The following is a 25,678-nucleotide window of genomic DNA, read 5'->3' as shown; positions in this document are numbered from 1 at the left end:
TGGATCTCAGACTGTAACCTGTGAAGATCGGCGAGTGTGGTCCTTTTCTTATCTAGGACATGCACATAAGCAACACAGCCGAAAACACGAAGATGAGATACATAAGGCTTGTGTCCTGTAAAGGTCTCCTCTGGAGTCATCCCCTCAACTGCTTTTGTGAGAGAGCAGTTAATGAGATAAATTGAAGTAGCCGCAGCTTCACCCCAAAAAGCAGGAGGGAGACCTACATGATGCAACAAAGCACGAGCCATCTCTTTGACGGTCCGGTTCTTTCGTTCCACAACTCCATTCTGCTGAGGAGTGTAAGGAACTGTAGTCTATCGGTGAATGCCCTTCTAAGCAAGGAAGTCATCAAATGGTACAAACTCGCCACCATTATCAGACCGGAGGAATGAAACTCTACCCCCCGACTGATTTTCCACTATCGCGATCCAAGTCCTAAAACTAGCAAAAGCATCTAACTTGCGAGCTAGGAAACATACCAAGACTTTGCGAGTGAAATCATCCACAAGAAGAAGAAAATATCGAGCCCCGCCAAGAGACTCGACCTCCATAGGTCCTGCAAGATCTACATGTATAAGCTCCAGTCTTCGGGTTGCTCGATGAGTCGCCTCCTCTCGAAATGCATCTCAATGATGCCTGCCCATCATGTAGGATGAGCAGATGTGTAAGAAAGACCTAAGCTGAGGTAGTCCGTTGACAACCTGCTTAGAATGGAACTTCTGTAAGGTAGCAATGGGTACATGACCGAAGCAAGAATGCCACAAAGAAGCATCTGCCTCAGAAACCAAAGCCAACACCGGTGAGAAAAGCTGATGAATATGGGAATCAGTGTGAGGGATCTGGGAAGAAAAATTGGTGATCTTGTAGAGACGCCCATCATGGACTCCATTGGGAACAACCGAGAGTCTTTCTGTCGATTACTTCGATGACTTCATCATCAAAGTACACACCAAGTCCCTTCTGAGAAGCTTTGTATACTGAAAACAGATTTTTGAAAATTCGTGGTACATGCAGAACATAGTGTAAGGTGGAGGAACCCAAAGAAACATTACCACCACTAGTGACAGAAAGTGAAGAGTTGTCGCCGATACAAACTGAAGAAGAGATAGTCTGGTAGTCCTCCAAGATATGGGCCTGGGCAGAAGCACCACTATCACCAACCCATTCCACCGCTAAAGGGGCATCACTAACCTCTTCAGGAGAAGTCATATCTATGATCACGAGTGATGAATCCTTTGAAGAAGTGGATGAATATGTGACTGCCATGTATGCAACTTTGGCAAATCCCTCCTCTGAAACTTTGCCTTTATCTTTGGTGTTGTCCTCGTCAGATGCTTTAGAAGCATCCTGGGCTTTATACTTGGCTTTTGCTGCTCGAGAATCATCACAACGAGCAAAGCAACGAGCCTCAGTATGACCTGCCCTGCCACAATAATCACATTCATTGCTTTTGTCCTTGGATTCCTTAGAATCCTGTTTACCCTTGCCGTTGCCTTTGTTGTTGTTGTTGTTGTTGTTGGAGGTCCCTTTTCCGCCTTTGCCTTTGCCCTTGTCAAAGGCAACAAAAGCAGACTCTGAGTCTTGCTCCCACTCCTACCCACATACCATCCTACAATCCTCCCCAAGTTAGTGACTCCATGAAGCTTACCGCAACCAACTATCATACTTGGTCTTTCTACACTCAGTTGTTGCTGGAAGGAGCCGGTGTGTGGATGGCTATCTCCACACCTCACTTGGTGGACCTTGCTTTGAGAAGCATATTGGATGCTCAGGCTCGTCTTGTCATCATCCATTGCATGATTCCATCCATATAGGCACAGTTTGTCTCCTCCAGGAGTAATGCTCATCAGATGTGGACAGAGATTCAGAGGAGGTATGGGAGAGTTTCGACAGTGAAGATTGCCAAATTGGAGTCAGATCTGTAGAAGCTTACCATCACTGAGTCAAAGAACTTGATTGAGAAGATTGGAGAGTTTTCCTGTATCAAGTTGCAACTTGAGGAGTACGAGAGCACCATCAACAATCCCATCCATAAACTTCTTGGTAAGTTAGCTGCTTCGTTTGATTCTTTTAGGGATAATATTTATTTCCGTCATCCTCTCATATTATATTTATTTCCGTCAGCCTCTCCCCCCTTTTGAGAAAGTCGTGAGTTATCTCCACGACAAGTGCATGCTTCGCCAAACTCACAGAGGAAAGATTGGGAATAGGAACCACTTGTGGAACAGCGACAGCAGAGGATCCAGGCTGTGATGGTGCTGGAGAATCAACAGGAGAAAGAGCAGCAGTAGAGAAACCTCGTGAAGCCATGTCCTCTAACAAGAAACCTTCTCTGAAGAAAAGGGGCTAAAAAAAAATCAGCAAGTCCTCTCAGGCCAGGCTGTGCACAGCAAGAAGAAAGGGAAGGAGGGTGGGAAACTGAAAGGAGAGGAAGAAGATCTCTCCAAGATGTAGTTCCCTGTTCTCGACACCTAGAAGAGGGCTTCAGCAATCAGAAAAATCAGCAATCTTTGTTGAAAATTCCGAAATACAACAGTCCCAAGTGTCAGATGAAGAAAACGCAGCACTCTTGAGAAAGCCTCTGCTCCCAAAAGAAAACGCAGCACCTTCTACACTGAAATCTGCAAAAAAGGCAGCAAACTGTTGAAGCCTCTGCTCCAAAACAAAAAACACGGCTTTCTTCTACTCACAGGTTAGTGTTTTTCTCTGATACATGAAAGAAAGTGAAGCAAATATAAAACACATGTAGGCCCAGGTACACGACCTGTAAATGCTGGATGCTGAACAATGGTGAGAAGCAGTGGCAGCTGCTAATGACCTCAACTGAATGCTGAAAATGAAATGATTGGGGGAAAGGAAGTGTCACGACCCTGTGTTTTTCTCTGGACAGTATGCAGGTGTGCACGGGGACATGGTGGACAGTGTGAATGGCATCAGTTTGGAGTTGAAAATGAAACCCATGTGTGGACAACCCCAAGTGTGAAGGGGATAGAGATTTAAAATTTAAAAAGGTTTTATAACCTTTGGTGGCCAAAAATTAAAGTTAAAAAGGTTTTAAAACCTTGGGAAGCCCCTAGGTAATTTATAGAGGCTACTCTACTTTTGGGGGGGGGGGTCGGGGACACGCCTCTTTCTCTCTCATTCTTTGGGAGAAAACAAGGCTGGCGGGCTGTGCTTCAGGGCTGCGCTTCAGGCCTACTGTGGCTGATCGGAAGGACTGCATGTGGGCAGCGCTACTCTTGCTTTTTGGAAGGAGTTACTAGCGGGCTGCTCTGAATCATGGAGAGGCGCAGCTGAATATCATTCAACGCCTGTTTTTTTTTGGGAAGAGTTCACGGGCTGGCTGGCTGCGCTACAGAGAACAGTATGCCAGGCACTTGTTAAATCTCTCTCTCTCTTTGGCTTTTGGAGGGCTGGCTGGCTGCTGCGCTGCAGTGTATACAGGCGCCTATTGAATCTCCTTCTCCTCTGCTTTTGGCAAGACACCGGCTGGCTGGACTGCAAGCGCACAGGGCTGAAACACGTGCTCTTTTGCACAGAGTCAGGCTGCAGCTTACAGGCTGGTTTCTCTGGACACACAGGCCGCCAGGTGTGTGCTTTTTGGAGGGCGGCATGTTTTTGCAGCAGGGAGAGGCTGGTTTCCCTGGACTCTCAGGCGGCCAGGACTGCAGAGGTACACGCAGCTTCTTGAAGGCAAACTTGGGCTGTCAGTGCAGAGCAGCACACAAGGTCTTGTGCAAGTGCTTACAGCTGCTGGCGAGTTGAACTGCTTGCGCAGATGGTCATAGGGCTGGTCCGCAGGAGGATAACACTGCAGAAGACCATGCAGGCCTTTGGCAGTGCATAGGAGACTCCAGTTGGACTGTAGTAGTGTACAGCTCCTTTCACTCATAGGTGGCTGCTGGACAAAGGTGCACAAGTGTGCTGATCCTCCTTGCAACAGGGATGTTTTGAGACTGTTTATGGGTTGTTTTGCTTGGCTGCAAGTACACTGTGTACATGGGTTATTGGCTGCAAGTACAAGGTCACCTGGTTATGTTTCTTGGCATGGGAGTGACGCAAGCTCTCATGGATGCATACCCATGGAGCAGATTGCTTTCTTCCTGCTTGGAAGGAAGAGATGGACCTGCAGTTTTTGGGCATACCTATGTAACATAGTTGTGCCAGACATATTCAATAAGAACTCTTTCTTTTGTTTGTGTGTTGTGTTGGCACTACATTCGAGTATGTGCCGAGAATGTTTTCACGTGTAAACAGGACATGGGTTTCATGCTAGGCCAGACCAGATGTTTAATGGGGAAACAGGTCACCTGATGTTTGTTGAAACAGGTCTTTGTTTCATGTGGAAACATGTATTTGGGTTTCTCTAGGAGATAGGTCACATGTGCAGGTAACGGTCACAGGAGTGGACACATGTTTGGTACAGCCTTGCTACTGATTGCCAGATTGGACAGGGGACAAGGAATCCATGACTGAGATGGATAGTACCCTTGGAAGGTAGAGAGGGAGTGTACAGGTGTGTCTACTGTATGGTATGTTGTGCTGTGATGCGAGTTCTCTTTTGAGAGACAGTTTGGGAGTCTGTGTTGTGATGCAGAAGCACTAGATGTGTCAGGGTGAGAGGCTATGGATGGTTGTGGCAGTCCTGATCATGGGAGAAGACTTCTGTATGCAGGACTCAATGTGTGAGAGTCTTTTGAGGTGAACAATGGCTGGACTTGTTTGTGGATGCCGAGTGGATATGAAGCCATGATGCAGGGTATTTGCAGGCTTCAGGAGTTCTACTATGACGGCTGAGTTCCCAGCCTTATTGTAATCAAAGCTCTTATAATCAATTAAAGAAATACCGCAATAGTATCTGATGACAAGGGTGAAGTGAGGCACATGCTCGCTGAAGCTCCCGCCTCCCCTCTCCCTGCTCGCGATTCTGCATAGCGCCTGTCGCCCCCCCCTGCCTGCTCGCCCCCCCGCCTTCCCCTCGCTCCTTCCCCCCTCCGCCTTTCCTGCATTGCCCGCCGCCTGTTTTTTTTTAGCCCCCCCCCCCCCCCCCCCCCCCCCCCCCCCCCCCCCCCCGCGCCTACTTCCGCTAATGCGCCCCCCCCTTTTTTTGTTCCGCCTCGCTTCCTCTCCTCACGCCTTCCCCCTTGTCTTCGCGCCCCCCTCCCCTCTGCTGCGCCTCATCCCCCCCCTCCGCCTGCTCGCTTCCTCCCTTCCCTCTTGCGCACAGCCCCCGCCTTCCCCCTTTTTTAGGGTTTTTTTTTTCTTTTTTCTCCTTCGCCTTCTCCCACCCCCCCCCCTCCTCCTTGCTTCCGGCCCCCCTTGGGGTTTTGTTTTCCTTTTTCGCTCCGTATCCCGCCTCTCTGTGTGCAGTTCGATTCCAGCAGGATCCCGCCTTCGCCTCGCCTTCGCCGCAGCTTCAGACTCTGATGGAGGCTCCTCCCGCCCTGCCTCAGAGGGACTCATCCGCAGCCCCCTCGCCCGCCCCTGAGGTCACCCCCATCAGGCTTTCTCTTTCGCCGGAAGAGGAAGCGAGCCTCACCGCAGAGGTGGAACGCCTCCAAGCTCATTCCACCATCTGCCGTATAGTCGGCACTCGCCCCAGCAGAGGGGAGATCAGGGATCTTCTTCAGGCCCGCCTTCTTGCAGATGTGGGCAAGATCCTGGATGTACAGCTTCTGGGCCGGGGACATTATCAAATCGAGTTCGAGGCCGCCCAGAGCGTTGCCAAGGTCCTTGCCATGAGTCCCCTTGACATCAGGGGTGCTCGGGCTTTCTTCAGACCTTGGCAGCATGGATTTGACCCAGCAGCGGCGGAGCAGGGAGAGCGCCTCTTCCATGTTACAGTTTGTTTCCCTGGTCTCCGCCGGGAGTATCTTCCGCTCCTCTCCAGGCTCGGAGCATTAGTGGGCTCGGTACTAGAGACGGGCCCCTCAGCAGCTTCAGTGGTGGCCAGAGCAGCTGGGCTACCTTCGGTCAGAGTGTTGGTGTCTGACATCTCCTCCCTTCCTAAGGTCATTCAGCTACCTAGGATAGGGGGGGGTGGATAGATCAGAGAGTGGAGTTCTCGGGGCTCCTGAACCAGTGCTTCATTTGCAGGCAGGTCGGTCATCTGGCCAAGGCCTGCCCTCGCAGGAGACCTCGACCCTCACCACAGCAGCAGGCTACTGATGGCCCGCCCACAGATTCGGCTCAACAAGCTGCCTCCGGGACACCTGCTCAGGCCACAGAGACCTCGGAGTGGCAGCCTGGACAGGGGCGCCGCCGAGGGAGACAGCCACAGCAGCACGCCCAGACACCGCTGCAGAGCAGCAGCCACAGTCTCAGCCTCACTGGGTTCCCGTGAGGAACAGCTTTGCTCCCCTTCAGGAGGAGACCCCTGCAGCGACTGAGGACCAGGAGATGCCAGCACCCCCTCCTTCACCCCCCCCACCCCCGTCCCCTCCCACCGCCTCGCTTCCACCATCGCCTCCTCCCGTTTCCGCTCCGGTTTCGGCAGCGGCTCCCTCTCCACCTCCCTCGCCTCCCCCTCCTCCCCCTTCGCCCGCCTCGCCTTCCCGGGAGGCCCTGGCAGTTCCCTGGCGCTCACCTGCAGTCCGGAGAGCGCTGAGCGCTGACCTCGCTCGAGCATCACAGCTGGTAGAGCACAGTATGTCATTCTGAGGATGCATGATGAGCTATTGGGTGTGCTCAACATCTATGCGCCCAATCATGCTAGTGCCAGAGCAGAGTTCTGGACTCAAGTTACAGATGCATTGCCAGAAGCCGCACATTGGTGTGTTGGGGGAGACTTCAACATGCTTGAGGACCCGGCAGATAGGGTGGGAGGCAGTCATGTTACAGTGCACGGCACGGAGCTTGCAGCTTGGGACCGGTTTTGCATGTCACTGAGGATCACTGATGCATGGCAGCATGGGGCTTTCTCCCGGTCTCAGGACAGTCTTAGTTTCTCTCGGTCGGATCGCCGACAGGGAGGGACTAATCTATCACGGATTGATCGCTTTTATGTGGGCGACTGGTTAGGGGAGCGAGGGGGCTCCGTCGGCATTCTCGCTGGCACCTCATTTTCAGATCATGCGCCAGTTATATTGACATTGGAGGAGGGGACATGGGAGCCCAGCTTGCAGTTGAGGATCCCAGAGAGGGTACTTACAGATCCCAGTCTCGCTGAGGACATTGAGAGGATCTGGCATGATAGTCAATGCTCTGACCAGGATGTAGCGGGCCAGTGTGCCCAGGGACTCATTGATCTTAGCTCTTTTCTACACGCTGCAGCTTTGACACGACTGGGAGAGATTCGCGAGCGGGAGCAACGGCTGAGACGCAGCCTAGCTTCGCTACAGCACCTTCAGGAGCAGCAGCCTGCATGTGAGTGGGTGGCATCCCAGCTGAGCCAGGCACGCCAGGAGGTTAGAGAGGTAGAGGAGCAGAGACATGAGTTTTACTATCGTCGTCGGGCCTCTCAGTGGACGCAGCTTGGTGATAGAGTGACTGGAGAGTTTTTTGAGATCACTGGACCCCGTCATGCGCGAGCAGGAGTCCGCCAGCTTGGTAGACCGGATGGATCGGTAGCTACTGAGCTCGGGGAGATCAGAGCCATTGCTATTGCATTTTATAGTGACCTGCTTTCAGCGGAGCCAGCCCCACTGAGGATCGAGATGTTTGCAGACAGACTGTGTGGGCCCATGTGCAGAGGAGGGTCACAGACCATATGCGTACAGTTCTAGGTGCGCCTCTGTCAGAGATTGAGGTTGCCGAGGCCTTGAGGGTCCTGCCGCGACATAGTTGCCCAGGGGAGGACGGACTGACGCCGGCCTTTTTTATGCGCTATTGGGACTTTTTGGGGCCAGGCCTCCGCAGGGGCTTTCAGCATGTTTTGGACACTGGGGTGATGCCGCAGACCTTTTCAGAGGGCCTGATCTATCTTATCCCCAAGGGGGAGGGAGTATCAGATGACATTCGGCATTGGAGGCCTATTACGATCCTCAATACTGTCTACAAGGTCTTAGCAAAGGCCTTGAGTTTGAGGATCCAGCCCTTCCTGGGGGAGTTGATTCATGCTACTCAGACAGGATTTGTCAAGGAGCGCAGTATCCTTGACAACATCTTTACTTTCTAAGAGGCGACGGCCCGAGCTAGATTTCTTGGCGAGGACTTGGTCGTGATGCTTCTCGATTTTGAGAAGGCATACGATAGAGTCGATTGGGGTTTCTTAGAGGGCACTATGCTTCGCCTGGGCTTTGAGCCAGGATGGATCAGAGGGGTGGCAGCTCTATATTCCACAGCTCGCAGCCAGGTGCTGATTGCAGGAGGACGGGGGCCGAGTTTTGAGCTGACCAGATCAGTCCGTCAGGGGTGTCCTCTCGCCCCTTTCCTTTTTCTCTTCTTTGCGGAGGCTATGAGTATGTATTTGACGGCAGAAGAGGTTGGTTTGAGAGGACTGCAGCTCCCAGTCGGGGGGGAGGACCTGCTTGATGCTGAGTTTGCAGACAACACGGGCTTATTTTTGCATGGCCATGAGGCCAATCTTATTCGGGCTGTGCAGTCGCTCCAGGTTTTTAGTGCAGCTTCGGGAGCATTGATCAATTGGCGCAAGACAGTGGCCTTTTGGATCAGTAGTGCTCCCACTCCGGCATGGAGCCCGGACCCCGGTTTTAGATGGATTCCTCCAGGCACAACAGTGCGGTATTTGGGATGCCAGATTGGCCTAGATTTGTCACCTGAGCAGCAGATTGCCCCGCTTCTTCTGAGCATTCGGAAGAAGCTATTGTATTGGAGTACAGCTCGACTATCCTTGGCTGGGAGGGTGGTGGTGGCAAATCAGGTGCTATTAGCGACCATGTGGTACATTACGTCTTGCTGGATTTTCTCGAGCTCTTGTATCAGCCAGGTACAGAGGCTGATCAGGAACTTTCTGTGGTCTGGGAGGGACGGTCAGCCAGCTCGGGCAAAGGTTGCATGGGCAGTTATTACACTTCCGCTGGCTCAGGGCGGTTTGGGCATTATAGATCCAGTCGATCAGAGTAGAGCCTTATTGGGGAAGCTTATTGTTCGGGGGTTGCTTCCAGGCGGCGCTGAGCCTTGGAAAGAGCTCCTCTTGCAACGACTGCAGGCTCGGGCGCTCCCAGCAGGGGGTACTTGGGCACCAGAGATTCGCTGGGTCTTCAAAGAGATGAGGAGGACAGGCCTCAGTAGAGGATGGGAGGACAGATTTGCTTTGAGTATCCTGAGAGCTTGGGAGCTGCTGAGACCGGGGCTCTCTCAGCGGCCTCCTTCTTGTGTTGAGGAGCAGGCCAGACAGCCGCTCATCTGGAGCCCAGCGGTTCGCACGGAGCAGGGTCATATGCTGGGTTCTCGGCCTCGTCTAGCCTGGGGACCTTTAGCGGCAGGCCCAGCTCGTAGTTTTGGAGACTGGCAGGCTTTCTGCAGTCTACCAGAGGAGATCCAGGTGGAGAGGCTGAGTCACTTCAGAGGGGGGTTGATTATGAGGGATGATATACAGGAGGCACTCACAGAGGAGTGGTTCACGCCTCTCGAGCCAGTGGCCCCACGGTGGATGGGAGCCTTTACACAGTTGGAGATCCTGATTGCTGTCAGAGCTAGCACTGCGGATGGCAGATGCCTCTACTATGAGATTCAGGATGAGGGCCGACTCCAGAGAGTGGAGGTGGAGTCGCCTTTGGTTGCAGAGTGCACCTTTCAGAGGATTCGGGTAGTGGCCACCGCTTCTCGGAAGTGGCATATTGACCCCGACCCTGCTGATGTGCTCCCGGATTGGCGCATATGGGCATATGCAGGCTGCAGCGCGCCCCTTGGCCCGGCTACAGTGGGACCCCGGGGAGTACGAGTGGCATGATCCTTATGCATCCCTTGAGGCCACAGAGATCACCTTTTTCCAGTATACTGTTCGGCTGGGGCGGCATATTTTGACGGCGAGGAGGACGGTTTCTCCAGCGGCAGCGGGGCATTGGCGACTACGGGGACTCTCACAGGAGTTCCTGGAGGATTTCTGGGCTCGGCTCTGGGCTAGTCAGCAGGCCCGCAGGATCTCGGCTTTTCAGTGTGGCTGGTCGCCCACAGGGGCTCAGCAGTTGGCACTTGGCTTGTTTACAGCGGTCTTCCGGCGGCCTGCGTCCGATGCGGCCACCCTATGGAGACACAGAGACATTGCCTTTGGGACTGCCCTCAGGCACAGCAGATTTGGCTGCGGATGCTGCGTATTCTGGCCCCCCTCTCTCCAGAGGGTATGTTTACGTGGGGTGCCGCTGCTTGGTCGACTTCGTCAGGGCCTGCTATGGGCTATGAGATGGAGCAGGGCAATCAGGCCATCAGATTTATTAGGGGCCAGCCTCGCCTGGTTCCGGCACCGGATTTCTCGTCCGCCAGCTGGACACAGGAGAGGGATTTACGATGGGAGCTCCTCAGCACCCTCACCATCTGGTTCACCTGGAGGGCCCGGTGCTTTACGGCCTTTGAGGGGAGATTGGAGCCACCAGCAGAGACTGTACGGGGGACTTGGCAGGAGTTGATCCACACCCTGCGAGGATAGTACGACCGCATCCGGGGAGACTCGGATGAGGCAATCTTACGGCGCCAGGCCTTTTACACCACTTGGCGCTGTGGCCCTTTCTACACCTTACACACGGGATCCCCCCGTTGGCACTACAGGCCACCTGTTTGGCTCTTCCCCCCCCCTATTGTATGATTTAGCCGCTCAGTTCTTTGTACTGATGCTTGTATTTTGGAGCACCTAGGGAGAGTCTCCCGGGCTGCCATGATGTATTCGCTGCTCTATCTCTCTTAGGAGCAGGAGAGATCTTTTGTAGCCCTACGGGCGTTTTTATATAACTAATGAAAGGATCTTTTCCCAGAAAAAAAAAAAGAAATACCGCAAGGGACGCCACTGCGTTTTGGGGCCAATCGATGTCCGTGTACTGTTTGCAGGAGCACTCTAGCTCCCCCTGTTTGTTTTCCTTTTCTAGGTCCTCAATGGCGTTGAAGTGTTTTATGTGCGAGTGTTTGTTTCACCGCCCGTCAAGATTTTTGAAGGCCGGTTTCATGGTTCCGTTGCCGTGACATTGTCGACTTTCTCAAGGAGGCGAGTCCGTGGTTGCTTTGGTCGGGACAATCGCCAACTTTTTTAAGGGGGCGAACTCGTGGTTGTCTCATGAGAGTCACATCAAAAGCTTCAACATGTGGAAAGTGAAAGGGAAGTGCAGGAGGCAGTGCAGGATTGTGTGTCTTTGCCTATATGAGGTGAAGAGCAAGAGCTGAAGATGAAGCTCAGGAGAAAAGAGACCAAGGACAAGAAGTAGTCAGCCAGGAGAACAAGAAGCAATTGAAGTGTTATGGTGCAAAACATTCGACAGTTTGTCACCGGTCGTATCTTCATAGAGGCTTCATGGGTTCGGAAGACAGTTTCTTTCTATGTTTAGCAGTGGTGATCTACTATGCTTCATCGAGGACTTGTGCTTACCACTTGGGTGGAGTGCAAGCAGGTTTTGGGTGCCTGCGGATGTATCAGATGAGGCTCAGACGAAAGCGGAGGAACTTGACGAGGTTCTTATTCCCGAGCAGATACTAGCACATAAGGAAAGAAAGGTACAAGGTAAAGTTTCCCATCACTATCTTGTGAAGTTCAAGAACTGTTCACTGATGGATGCGAAGTGGATGGAGGAGGGTGACTTAGCAGATTCACCTCAAGATTTGTAGCTTTATCTTGATGCCTTTGAGTTGGAGTCGACTCTTGTTACGGCTCATTCAGGTTCAGCAGAGCATAGGTCTGGAGCATTGCCTGATGCTCAAGAAAGGGGTAGCACCTCCGCTCCCTTGTTACAGACAGGCTCAGTTGTCATCTAGGAGTCGCTTGGTGACATCTTTGTATTCACCCGAAGGTACTGAGGCTGGCAGTACATCTGCTTATGGGACTTCTATGATATTGTGTACTAGTCACATGAGATGGTACAGTTGGGTATGGTTCACACTCGGCCGCCCCTTGAACTATAACTGCAACTATGGATAACTCTGTCGAGGGCATAAGTCTTGCGAGCAGTCCTAGAGTTGGTTTGGTTTATCGATATATGGATCGAACTCTATTTGTGCATGTATGCATACACTTTCTGTGGTATGATTGTATTCTGGTGCCATTGGATCCTGGTACCATTGAGAATACATTGGGTAATACTCTGGATTGTGTCGTGTGCTGCACGTATATTGGTATGATACATCAAGTGCTTTATTATGTTCATGGATGCACCACTGGGTGTGACTCCTGCGAGATGGCCATGAGACATATGTGGGAAGTACTTAGTGGATGTATTGTTTGGATGCATTGAGTGCTTTCATATGCTCAAGTTGTACCATCAGTCGTGGGTCCTACGGGATGTCCATGGGCGTAAGGCTTGCGAGCAGCCCTTAGACTGTCACTTTAGAGTAGGTAGAGCATTTTGAGGAGCATATTGTTTGCAAACGCATATATGTATCATGCATATGTGTGTCATATGTAGAATGATGCATGGTTTTGTTTTTGGCTAACACAGTTAACGTGTTTCCACTTGGTTTTAGACTTTTGCTGCAGCATCTGCAGGAACAAGCAAGAGTTGTTTGTCACTTTGATGTGACGGTGTGACCTTATTGTGCAGGATGATTTCTTTTTCATCACCCAGATGCACTTGAGGGCCATTGCTTTTGTCATATCAGGAGTCTTTGCTCATAAGATGCCTTACTGTGCCATTGAGTGCAATCGAGGACGCTTGCTATTTTTCAAAAGGGGGGTATGTCACGACCCTGTGTTTTTCTCTGGACAGTATGCAGGTACCTGTGCACGGGGACATGGTGGACAGTGTGAATGGCATCAGTTTGGAGTTGAAAATGAAACCCATGTGTGGACAACCCCAAGTGTCAAGGGGATAGAGATTTAAAATTTAAAAAGGTTTTATAACCTTTGGTGGCCAAAAATTAAAGTTAAAAAGGTTTTAAAACCTTGGGAAGCCCCTAGGTAATTTATAGAGGCTACTCTACTTTTGGGGGGGGCGGGGACACGCCTCTTTCTCTCTCATGCTTTTTGGGAGAAAACAAGGCTGGCGGGCTGTGCTTCAGGGCTGCGCTTCAGGCCTACTGTGGCTGATCGGAAGGACTGCATGTGGGCAGCGCTACTCTTGCTTTTTGGAAGGAGTTACTAGCGGGCTGCTCTGAATCATGGAGAGGCGCAGCTGAATATCATTCAACGCCTGTTTTTTTTGGGAAGAGTTCACGGGCTGGCTGGCTGCACTACAGAGAACAGTATGCCAGGCACTTGTTAAATCTCTCTCTCTTTGGCTTTTGGAGGGCTGGTTGGCTGCTGCGCTGCAGTGTATACAGGCGCCTATTGAATCTCCTTCTCCTGTGCTTTTGGCAAGACACCGGCTGGCTGGACTGCAAGCGCACAGGGCTGAAACACGTGCTCTTTTGCACAGAGTCAGGCTGCAGCTTACAGGCTGGTTTCTCTGGACACACAGGCGGCCAGGTGTGTGCTTTTTGGAGGGCGGCATGTTTTTGCAGCAGGGAGAGGCTGGTTTCCCTGGACTCTCAGGCGGCCAGGACTGCAGAGGTACACGCAGCTTCTTGAAGGCAAACTTGGGCTGTCAGTGCAGCGCAGCACACAAGGTCTTGTGCAAGTGCTTACAGCTGCTGGCGAGTTGAACTGCTTGCGCAGATGGTCATAGGGCTGGTCCGCAGGAGGATAACACTGCAGAAGACCATGCAGGCCTTTGGCAGTGCATAGGAGACTCCAGTTGGACTGTAGTAGTGTACAGCTCCTTTCACTCATAGGTGGCTGCTGGACAAAGGTGCACAAGTGTGCTGATCCTCCTTGCAACAGGGATGTTTTGAGACTGTTTATGGGTTGTTTTGCTTGGCTGCAAGTACACTGTGTACATGGGTTATTGGCTGCAAGTACAAGGTCACCTGGTTATGTTTCTTGGCATGGGAGTGACGCAAGCTCTCATGGATGCATACCCATGGAGCAGATTGCTTTCTTCCTGCTTGGAAGGAAGAGATGGACCTGCAGTTTTTGTTTGTGTGTTGTGTTGGCACTACATTCGAGTATGTGCCGAGAATGTTTTCACGTGTAAACAGGACATGGGTTTCATGCTAGGCCAGACCAGATGTTTAATGGGGAAACAGGTCACCTGATGTTTGTTGAAACAGGTCTTTGTTTCATGTGGAAACATGTATTTGGGTTTCTCTAGGAGATGGGTCACATGCAGGCAATGGTCACAGGAGTGGACACATGTTTGGTACAGCCTTGCTACTGATTGCCAGATTGGACAGGGGACAAGGAATCCATGACTGAGATGGATAGTACCCTTGGAAGGTAGAGAGGGAGTGTACAGGTGTGTCTACTGTATGGTATGTTGTGCTGTGATGCGAGTTCTCTTTTGAGAGACAGTTTGGGAGTCTGTGTTGTGATGCAGAAGCACTGGATGTGTCAGGGTGTGATGCTGTTCATAGGGTGAGAGGCTATGGATGGTTGTGGCACTCCTGATCATGGGAGAAGACTTCTGTATGCAGGACTCAATGTGTGAGAGTCTTTTGAGGTGACAATGGCTGGACTTGTTTGTGGATGCCGAGTGGATATGAAGCCATGATGCAGGGTATTTGCAGGCTTCAGGAGTTCTACTATGACGGCTGAGTTTCCAGCCTTATTGTAATCAAAGCTCTTATAATCAATTAAAGAAATACCGCAAGGGGCGCCACTGCGTTTTGGGGCCAATCGGTGTCCGTGTACTGTTTGCAGGAGCACTCTAGCTCCCCCTGTTTGTTTTCCTTTTCTAGGTCCTCAATGGCGTTGAAGTGTTTTATGTGCGAGTGTTTGTTTCACCGCCCGTCAAGATTTTTGAAGGCCGGTTTCAAGAAGCCAGCCCTTATATATTCCCCTAGGATGCTAGTCGGCCAACTGTAGTAGCAGGCCGACAATATGGCAGTAGCATAAAATGCCTAAAAATACCAAAAAAATGGTTTAAAAATGCTGATGAACCTCTGCTAAGATATGCCAATGCAGGGCCTCATAAATGGCCAATACAAGCATGAAAAAGGTGATGTAGACCCTCTGGAGATGATATAATCCAACAAGGAAAAATCCATTTCATCAAGTATTTTTGTTTGAAGGAGGTCCTTAAGCCTTCAATATTGAAAAGACCATCAAGGCTTAAGGAGCTCCAGATTAAACATCTCTTTATAACTCTTCAAGGAAAGACAAGCTTCATTTTCAAATCTAAAGCTTAAAGTTAGCATGACAAAACCATAAATAAGAAAAATCTTATGAAATTCACATTCATTCAATATATTAATCTTATGAAATTCGCATTGATACAATATATTAATATAAATCTTTAAGGTATTACCATAATGCTAACTGAACTCACAAGCCATATCTCATAAGCACTAGACAGGAAGTGATCTAATCAAAAGAACATTCTAAAGAATCGATCGAATTGCCAGGACTACCTTGCAGTTTACCATCTGGTGCATCATGTACTCCCAAGAAAGAAAGCGCATTGGCTATCCGAAGTAACGGGCGATCCACGGGTAAGCCTAGTCTGCAATGCAGCATTCGTCTGTGTTCTACTGCACTAACCAGTAAACCACCAACTGCTCAAGCCAGTCTCACCTTTTGATATAAGGAAACTAACTTGTATGTTTCAATGAACTTTAAAAATGCATGGGATATGACCCAACTAAACAGTTTAAAATTTTAAGGGATGCTCACCAGTCCTGAATTCTGATTCACCATAGCTGATATCATAAACACATGAAATGGGATGAATAAAACCCGGAGGGCAAAAATGATATGAGCAGAGCTGAATTAAACAAGAAAATTTAATAAGATCCTTGCACACAATCAAGCAGCAAATACATGAGCTGAAAGCCAATAGGTAAAATAATGCAATGGCGATTACTAGACTAAACCACCACAAGAGCATGGTTGAAAAGTAACCTCCTGCTGTAACCTCATGCACAACAGAAAATATAACTTCTTGGAATGATCATATCTTCTTGTATGCTTCAACATTTACTGTTGAAGGCTTTGAAAGCTTTTTTAAATTCATGATCTAGCTTTGGATGCAACCAACCCTAGCTACTTGTGCTTCAGCATGTCTTGGTTAACTCTACTGTGGTGGTACTAACTTATGATATCAAAGTCTCGTGTAGTTTTCTTTTCAAAAACAACTAAGCCAGCTTAGGCACTCTCGGAAGTATCATGTAGCCTGCTCATTGCTACGCTTCTAAGCCTCCTCCTAAGACTCCTACTCCCCTTTTGTAGGGACAATCTCTGGCAATGTGCTCTTTGAGATGTACATAGCTGAGCTTGTAGATTTCATTGAGATTAGGAGGGGCATTGCAACCGGCAACTCAGAACTCTTTTACACAGATGATGTACCCCTTTGAACTTTTTCTGCACTGGGATGCGTAAACACCTGATGCACTTTCTTCTGCAAAAACAAGGAAGTGAAACCAAAGGTCACAGCAAAAAGACACCTTTACCTTCAAGGATGACACTGTGGAGACAATGAAAGCCTACACTCACTTGGAGGTGGTGTTTTCACCGGCAATATTCTCCATGAAAACCATAGCAGCAGCCTGCACCTTCAGGGTGACTATAGAAAGAATGCTTTCAGTCGAACTTTTAACAACTACCTCACTGGTTAGACCAGCAGCAATGTATAGGGCAGCTTTTTGGGTAACACCTTTGAAACTGTGTGAAGAAGAGAGACTGCAAGTCGTAATGTCCTCACAACTCATACACAAGTCATGGACTACACAGCTACCCCTTTTTCAACACACCAATGCATATAATGAGTTTCATTTCTGTAGGTTACCATAGCCTTATAGATCCTTTGTGGTCTCCTGGAAGACCTTACATATTTTATTCCTGTTCTTCTCTCCAATGAATTTTCTCTCCTCCTTGAGAGAATCTACCATTACCTTTGCCTCAGCCTTGTTGATCCTGCTTCTCAGACAGAATTGCTGCCATTCTCTGATCTCGACCTATTGTGGGAGAAGTAGGGAGAACGGAGAGTCCTTGGCCCACCTGTAGGTGGAACACAACACCTACGTGAGGAGGTGTCCACCATCGACTCCAGCAAGCTGGGATTGAACCTGAGACCTCTTGCTCATGAGATCAATCAACTACCAACTCAACTACAGACGCTGCAGAAACCTTTGCCTCAGCCTTTACCACTGCCTCGTGTGTGAAATACTATCATAGTTGTAGGCATTCAAGCTCTTTTCAGTTTGCTGTTTCACCACTCCCCATGCTCAATTTCAGTCTCTACAGTCCTCTAATAATGCATCTTTGCAGAAGTGCTGTGCAAGGTACTACTAATTGCTGTGGAGAATTGGTCGCATTTTTTAGCCCATGAATAGGGTGGCTGTATCACTCTCAAGTTTGACATTGCAAGCTATCAAGCAGAAGTTACACTACACTCCCTTTGAACATTATGGACACTTCTTTTCTTCAAGAAAAAAAAAAAGGTACAAGGGTTGAATAAAATATTTTTTATTAACCACCAGCCACAAGTGTGAGAGATTGCCTTAGTGTGTTCCGAGAATCCTTGCAAAACCACATCTTTCATTGCCAGCAATTGATCAGTCAATGCAGGCAATACAAGAGATGCCACCACTTCATCTATGAAGAGCTGGTGATGTGCAAGACAAACAGCATCAAGATTTAGATTCAAGACCCTCAATATGGCCCCTCCAGAAGCTGTAATACACACAATTCAAATAAATAGCCCTGTGTTTATACTGCATAAAGACAACCAGAAAATAACAAGGTAAAAGGTCTTCAACAACTTAAAATATATGTAAAAAGACGAGAGGTTTCATGTATGCAAATCACACCAGGTAAATACTCCGCACAAGGGGCTGAAACTTTTCCCCTTCTCATCGACTGATGGAGCATAAGTGTCAACTTCAGCGGCACTGGCATCTAATAAACATCAAACAACCCAATCGGAGTGTCATTCCTGCCTTACAAGCTTTAACTAGCATTAATTCTAAGAGCTGTTCATGTACAATCCGTCAGATGCTTTTTAACCACCACGACGAACATAGTCTTCAAAAAGATTTTGCATCTTAAATTCTAATCCCAGCTGGTTGAACTACATCTACAATTCTAAGTTCAAAGGGTATCTCATTTAGCAGGAAATCCAGAAGTGCTATGCAGGGTGTCTAAGTTACTAATTGCTGTGTATTTAGCCATCCAGAATTGGTCGCATTATTTAGCCATCCAGATCCAGAATTCAATATTCACACGGTACAAAAGATAATTGCTAAGGGCATACCGAGAGAACCAAGGTCATGGCTACAACTTAAGTGGGGAAGAGGATCACACCACTCAATACGTATTTAGGAGCAAGAAACTACCACCCAGAGTGATAAGGTCAGTTATTGGACACCAGAGTCCACAAGCTTTGTATAGACCAGGCAGTACCGAATGAGGCACAAGATCAAGTAGAATTCCATCAAAAACAACTTGGGCAAAACACATGCTAGACAAAACCTTCTTCAAAGCTTGCTTACAAAGCAAAATGCCCCAAAAAAAAAAAAGGTGAAAAAGAGTCTAAACTAAATAGAAATGTCATGAAGTGCCTGGACCCTGGAATAATTGGAGGAAGATCTGGTTGGAATCCTCCATATATCATCTAGTTGCATTTTTAGAAGCTGCATGAAACTCTTAAGCTACCTCAACATTTGTCCCTAGCCAATGGAACGAGTCCACTCATGTTTTTGATGATGACTCTTCCAAAATCTATTGAGACACACAAGTTGCCTTGTCCATAAGACTGAGAACTATGCCTGAAAAGTTGCCAACAAACTGCTTGTACTGACCGACGAGCTGGAGCTCCTGCTTCCGTACAGCAGTGCCCACCCCCCCCCCAAAGCCCGCTGCACCCCCTCCTTCCCCTTCCCGGCATGCACAAGCTCCATCCTGCTTCTCATTTTTTCCTTCTTCCCCGCCTTGAACAGCTGTTTTGGCACCCTTCTCCCATCCAGTTCTTCCACCTTCTCCCCACCTTTCGCCGCCTATTTCCAGCCAGCCAGGAGTGGATGTGCAAAGAGAGGGATGGACATTCAACCCATGACTAGTTGGTGCACAGAGATAGAGAAAGAAAGAAAGAAAGAAAGATATGTTAATGAGATTGCAGATCAGCAGTACCAGTTATGGAGGTTGGAAGATGTCCATAGCTATGGATAAGAGAGAGAGAGAGAGAGAGAGAGAGAGAGAGAGAGAGAGAGGGCGCGATTGCACGATGCAATGATTATAGATTTGATTGAGATATCAATCCTTCACCACAAACATTGCTTTTGTAGGCATAAAGCCTTATCTTTGACCCATTCACATAATAGGGCAATGACACATGGCATGACCTGTGACATCATCGCTTACTACATACACACATAATATCTAGCCTTTAGAGGCTGTTCACACACATACCACATACTCATACATAAGCAAGACCTTGATCCCAACAAAACCCCCCCTCAAGAGATTGCCTCATACTGTGTCAAGGATAAATCTAGGCTCATGGCTCTAGTTTCTCATGCCAATAATGGGTTCCCAAGGGTAGAGACAAACCAAGGATTAAGTCACACACACACACACACACATAACATAGACCAAATTATTACATCTCATTAGCGGACATCCCACGCAAAGTACCCTACACACACATCTTGGACTAAAAGGTCCATTCATCATAACAATAGTTAGCTTTCTCTTTGGAAAGCTCTTCCTCTTCAGCAACATTTGCAGTGATCTTACCACAAATACCACAAGATTTAATGCTAAAGCAATCCTTTTTCAAATGATTACTTTTACCACACAATTTGCTTGGTTTATCTTTGGAAGATTCCTTGAACTTTACAACAAACCCTTGTTCAGTCCCCACAAGTTCTCTCTCATCAAGTGAAACTTGATTTTCATTTGCCAGGTGTGAAAACCTTGGCCATTGAACTTGTCTATAAGCATATGAGAGCTCATGGCTATGTGGAAGGGTCTTACCTCTTTCAAAGGGCAGTGTCTATCTTCCTTACAAGATAATTAAGAGTGAAAATGCAAGAAAATGCACAAATATTTTAAAAAGCCCTAGAATTTTGATGAACTGTAGAAACTTTAATTAAATGATTTTACCATTTTGTTCCAAAAACCTTAAATTTGCTAATGATAAAGATGTGAGCCTGCCCTTGTAAAAGTCATGGTGTAAAGAAATAATTGAAGATTGAACCTTCACCAACTCAACGCACTACTTGGAGAGCTTCGAGAACTTTGATGATGGCACAATAATTGTGATGCTTCAGCACAAAGTAATTGTGATGCTCACGACCACTAGACTATTGGAAAGGAGATCATAGACCATTGCCTTGACCACATTAAAAAGCTTACAGATGAACTTGTCTCACACGTCAACTCGAGATGGTAGGGTAGATAGCGAGCAAGAGATGGTGTTGGATGGAGGTAGGTGAGGACGAGCAGATGGTGGTAGAATGGCATGGCGAGAAGATTGACACCAAGAGATGGTGCCGGACAGAGGTAGGTGAGGACGAGTAGATGGTGGTAGAATGGCATGACGAGGAGCTTGATAGACTTGAGGTCGAAGAGCAACATAAATGGAGAACCGATCACCAAAGAGTCAACCCAAAGGGCGACTGAAATCGAGGTTTAGCAGGAGGATTCATGAGCAAATGGCTACAGTGGCGGAGTAAGACGTGGGCGGAGTGCAGAGAGCCTAGCTCTGATACCAAATGTGATTGCAGATTGGCAGTACCAGCTATGGAGGTTGGAAGATGTCCATAGCCATGGATAAGAGAGAGAGAGATGTAACAAAGCTCACAGGAGAGAGAGAGAGTGCGATTGCGCGACGCAATGATTATAGATTTGATTGAGATATCACTCCTTCACCACATACATTGCTTTTGTAGGCATAAAGCCTTATCTTTGACCCATTCACACATAATAGAGCAATGACACATGGCATGACCTATGACATCACCGCTTATTACATACACATAAAATATCCAACGTTAGAGGTTGTTCACACACATAAAGCATACTCATACATAAGTAAGACCTTGATCCCAGCAATTAAGCATCTACTAAAGACCCAATGGGCCTACGAGACCAAAGTGATTCAATAATGTCCATCGCATATCTCATCATGGAATGGAAAATAAAATAGAAACAAAACATAGCTATCTTATTGGGGTGATACAAAATTGTCCATGGAAGAGAGAGAAGAGAGATGTGATAAACAAGAGTGAGATATACCTAGATGAATCCAAGAACATGCCCAAATTCACCTTATAAGACAGTGCAATTTATAACCTCATGGCAGTCATCCACAAGACAATAAACCATCAACTTCATCATGCATAGTATGGACTAGATACTATGACATCCCCACTAACGTTATCAGTGCCCAATAGTGGGTGTAGAACTTGGTATCAATATATGCTCCCACACACACACACACACACACACCCCACGCGCACACACAGCATACATTCATACAAAGGAATGTGTGCTGAGTTTCTGTCAGAGCTCCAAAGCTACAGGGAAAACTCAACCATAATGAAGCCTAGCACCAAGGATCATAACAAATAGAAGGTAGTTGATAGGGCATATGCACCCCTAAAGATAGAAAGAATTAACACAATATCAACTGGCTACAACTTGGACGAAAACTTTAGAATGTGAAATTTGCATGTCCGCTAATCCTGCATAAAGATATACCTAGATGAATCCAGGAACATGCCCAAATTCACCTTATAAGAAAGTGCAATTTATAACCTCATGGCAGTCATCCACAAGACAATAAACCATCACATGTTAATAGAACCACCCTATTAACATTAATTTGGGGCTGATTCAGCCTTACTAAAAACTGAATGCACGAGAGGCTACATCTTGTCAAGCTTATTAATTTAACATTAGATTGTAGATCTTTATATAGGTTAGACCTCTTTACAAGATGCAAGCCTGTGTTGCCATCACATATGACACAAGTCAACAAAGAGTGCTAAATGTCCAAGAGAGGTATCACCTTTACAAGAATCCTATCTAAGAGGTTGTTCCTACACTAAAGCACACATTCTTTACAAGGGGTTGTTCCCACAAGATACACACACAATACTCTACAATGACCCTCCCTCCATGGAAAGGAGTCATGACTTGTAGTCAGCCTATACGAGCCCAATCCAAAACTCATGCTGTAGAGTGATGAAACTATCCAAGATGTTAAGCCACAGGGACAGGAATGATCTCCACTAGGATCCTCCTTTGCACCAAGCTTTGAATGTGTAACAAGTGAGGTGAGACCAAAGAAGAGCCCTTCTTGATTTGGAGTCTTCATAGAAGAATGGAGAGGGTGAAGAAGAAGTGGTTCATTTGATTTATCACAGTTAGGAGAACCAACTGAGAGTGTCAACATAATGTGTGTTGTATGAACTTAGACCCTTGCAAATGATTATTCATGAACTAAAACTTAAACATAAACCCCAAATGAATAGAAAGCCCTAGATGCCTAAAAGCACCACACATGAAAACAGCGGCAGTACAACGAGGACAAGATCCTCACGACAAGATCTCCAGCTGATGAACGGGACCAGTGTACAGGACTGGCGAGAAACAAGAGCCAACTAAACTAATAGAGGCACAAAGTTGCAACATTAACAGAACCGGAGCAAAGAGACGGAATCGGCTTACTTCCCATTGCCTCTGGAAACGGGCAGAGTTGCAACGGGTTAACGAGACTGCAACCAAACCGAGTGGCATGGACGAGACTGCTGACTTGGCTACAAGATGTGTGTTGATGCAACTCCCCAAGATACCCTCCCCTTCTGATAACAAAGCCTCTGCAAACGCATATTGCGACAGGAGCACTCAAGACAGGAGTAGAAGACAGACATAGAGGAACGAGATGCACCACAATCTCCCATGAGGCTCTGGATGCACAAGGCCCCTGAAGGTGGGGCTTGGACAGGTGGCAGTCATGGAGGAGGTGCCATTCAAGGCCGTGCTAGTTTGCTTAGTGTTAATCATAGAGGCACGCTTCTGCAATGCATGTCACATAGGAGGTGAGCCTTCGATCTTGATCCTTAGCGGGTTCTATGCCAGAAGGTCCTTTGGGTTTGGGTCCCTGAGACTTTGCAAAAGACCACCTCACGCAGCACTCCATTACTTGTTGGGATGCTTGCCACTTTGGTGTATCAAAAGATGTATTACTTAGACTATGCTCCACAAGAGAACAAGAGGAGATGACAATATAAGTCTGAGCTTCTCAAAATAGGCCTGCTCATTCGGAGTCCAACAAAATACACGATCCTTTACTCAGCTAATAAACTAGGCATTTAACGCTTGCCCAAACACCACACAAGAATAGTTATAGCTCTAGCCTGTAAACCAAGTGCATAGAGCTGGTACACTTACAGTAGGCAGCTCCACTTCAAGGACAGGGCACCCAACATTTGAAATGAGTGCCAAACACAACAAGCAAGGTGCCCAACTGCGGGTACATATATTACCTCAGCTGATAAAGCTGGTACTCACGAGGATAACAACTAGTACAGAAATGATACAGCCCATAAATTTCAAATATATATTTATATTTCTCTCCCCTTGTCTTTGTGTGTCTTCCTGTAGCAAACAAGTGGGAGCACGATGCACATACACAGCACATTCTATGGGCATCAATTATTTGAATACAAAACTCTGTTATAGTAGCGACAAAAGTAAAGTGCCACGCATACACAAAGCCAACCTGCAACCCGTCAGGTGATGTAAACAGATCTGAAGAGCAAAAGTCTGAGCACCGTAATAATTCCAACTGACCGCCATTTGTTTCAGTTTCACCCATATGCTTCCTTTGTGTTGAAACATCCTGTGGCAACCTTGTGTCACCTGGTTTCAGCATAGCCTGTACACATTTTCTAGGCGTACCAGACAATCCCTCAACAAGACAGTATAATCTTTCACTCCTCAAGTCCTCCACAATGCTCTCCACGGCTGTCAACAATTGTACCTTGTAATCTATGTCAGAAAGTAAATACAACCATTAATGCTAAGTTCCAAAGCCCAAGCTCACAAGCTTAATAAGTCTGAGTTGGAAAAGGATTATGGATACAAAAGGTACTTTTTTTACCTGAAAGGTTGGCAAAGGACTTTGCATACAGAGGCACTTTCAACTGCATTTTACACTGCAGAAGGTGCATGTTTGTCCATAGATGAGAACTAAGGTTCTCATGATAAACGACATCCTCAAATGCTTCAATCTCCCCGCTTGCATGGCCTTTATAGTCGTAGAACCGTAGATTGGAACCCCCAGGCTCTAAACATGCTGCAATCGCTCTGGGAAGCTTGTTAGAGTCCACTGAACTGACATGGGTGGCTAGTTTCAGAGCAAATTCACCAGCTTTTCTTGCTGTTTCCAAGCTACCCACTTCATTCAATACTGCTCCTACTATTTCTAGCCCTTTGGGGAGGAGGACACGGATGTCATCTGCAACAATAGGTGGGGCAGCACGTGGGCTCAAAGGGCTGAATCCTTTTTTCTTTACAACTTTGTCCTGATATATCTCTACTGGTCTGATTCAGTTTGCACATTAAAACAAATGAAATTTTGGCTGATCAAAGCATACCTGACTCCGCGACGAAGTCGGGATCCCCGCCGCTGTCCGGGTCGAAATGCAAGCATTGCAAGACAGATATTACAGTGTAAGGCAAGGAGGGGGAACCCACCAGCCATTGAACCCCTCTCTTGGAGTCCAAACCATGCCTACTACACAGAAGCTGCATGCATTGCACCATCTCTGCCAACAAAATACCCTTTTTATTATATCTGATTATTTTTAACCAATGCACACTGAATAGCTTCAATACGTATAGATCAAACGAAAGAATCGCCCCTGTTGTGTATCTCAGACCAAAAAAAAAAAAGGGAGGAGTTATGACTGATTTTTTATTAACTCAGACTTTTTATTTTAAAGGACCAACCTCAGGTTCAGTCTTATTTGAGATCTACACGCGAAGGCGCACAGAATCCAATGCTTTGAGTTCGGTTAAGAACTTAACTCTGGGCAATTAAGGTTTCATATTAAGGGCTTTGTTTGTTTTTCAGGATGTGTACTGTAAGGATTTATTATTGGTGGCGACCCAAATATTTTTTTTATTTTTTTTTTTATTTTTTTTAGCAGGTACAGGAAATTTTTAGAAACACTCACACACACCCCCAACCCCCTTTTCCTCCCCATCGACTTCAAACAAAACAACTTGAAGAAGCTATAAAAAAATTTAAGAAAAATCCTATGGAGTTGAATTTTTGGATTTGTTACCAGCTCTTGTCTTTAAAGAAGCCATCTAGCACTTGTTGTAAATGTTGATGTGAATCAATGATGATCTTCTTCTTTAAGGAGGAGGATGGGTAGACCGTAGAAGAGGAAGAAGATAGGAGAGAGAGAGAGGGAGAGAGAACATGAGAGAAGTCTCATTTAAGGAGAAGGATGTTTAGAAGAGGAAGAAAATGGGTGAGAGAGAGAGAGAGAGAACGTGAGAAAAGTCTCAACTAAGGAGAAGGATGTGTATAAGAGGAAGAAAATGGGTGAGAGAGAGAGAGAGAGAGAAAGTACTCGTGTGTTGAAC

The 25,678-nt window shown here is 47.5% G+C and overlaps 1 protein-coding gene across 4 annotated transcripts in view; it reads right to left on the bottom strand.

Annotated features, from left to right (window-relative positions):
- Positions 1 to 25,138, bottom strand: part of LOC147619810 (Peptidase C78, ubiquitin fold modifier-specific peptidase 1/ 2) — a 52,319-nt gene extending 27,181 nt beyond the window's left edge. Inside the window, exons 1-8 of one of the 4 annotated variants that reach the window (XM_086825646.1) lie at positions 25,034 to 25,138; positions 24,679 to 24,849; positions 24,183 to 24,539; positions 23,802 to 24,070; positions 17,884 to 17,971; positions 17,574 to 17,746; positions 15,749 to 15,839; positions 15,487 to 15,630 (exon numbers count right to left, since the gene is read on the bottom strand). In XM_086825646.1, the coding sequence (XP_086681772.1) occupies positions 15,487 to 15,630; positions 15,749 to 15,839; positions 17,574 to 17,746; positions 17,884 to 17,971; positions 23,802 to 24,070; positions 24,183 to 24,539; positions 24,679 to 24,847 (1,291 nt within the window). In that variant the 5' untranslated portion in view covers positions 24,848 to 24,849; positions 25,034 to 25,138. Of the gene's footprint in view, positions 1 to 15,486; positions 15,631 to 15,748; positions 15,840 to 17,573; positions 17,747 to 17,883; positions 17,972 to 23,801; positions 24,071 to 24,182; positions 24,540 to 24,678; positions 24,979 to 25,033 lie in introns of those variants that run through there. The other 3 variants (XM_086825648.1, XM_086825647.1, XM_086825649.1) reach the window with 3 other exon arrangements.
- Between the last annotated feature and the right edge of the window lie 540 nt (positions 25,139 to 25,678).

The sequence above is a fragment of the Cibotium barometz genome, chromosome 32, assembly GCF_041138505.1.
Source record: "Cibotium barometz isolate CiBa-2024 chromosome 32, ASM4113850v1, whole genome shotgun sequence".
Classification (NCBI taxonomy): Eukaryota; Viridiplantae; Streptophyta; class Polypodiopsida; order Cyatheales; family Cibotiaceae; genus Cibotium; species Cibotium barometz.
The sequence above is the reverse complement of the archived record's forward strand: the minus strand, read 5'-3'. Positions and strand labels throughout refer to the sequence as shown.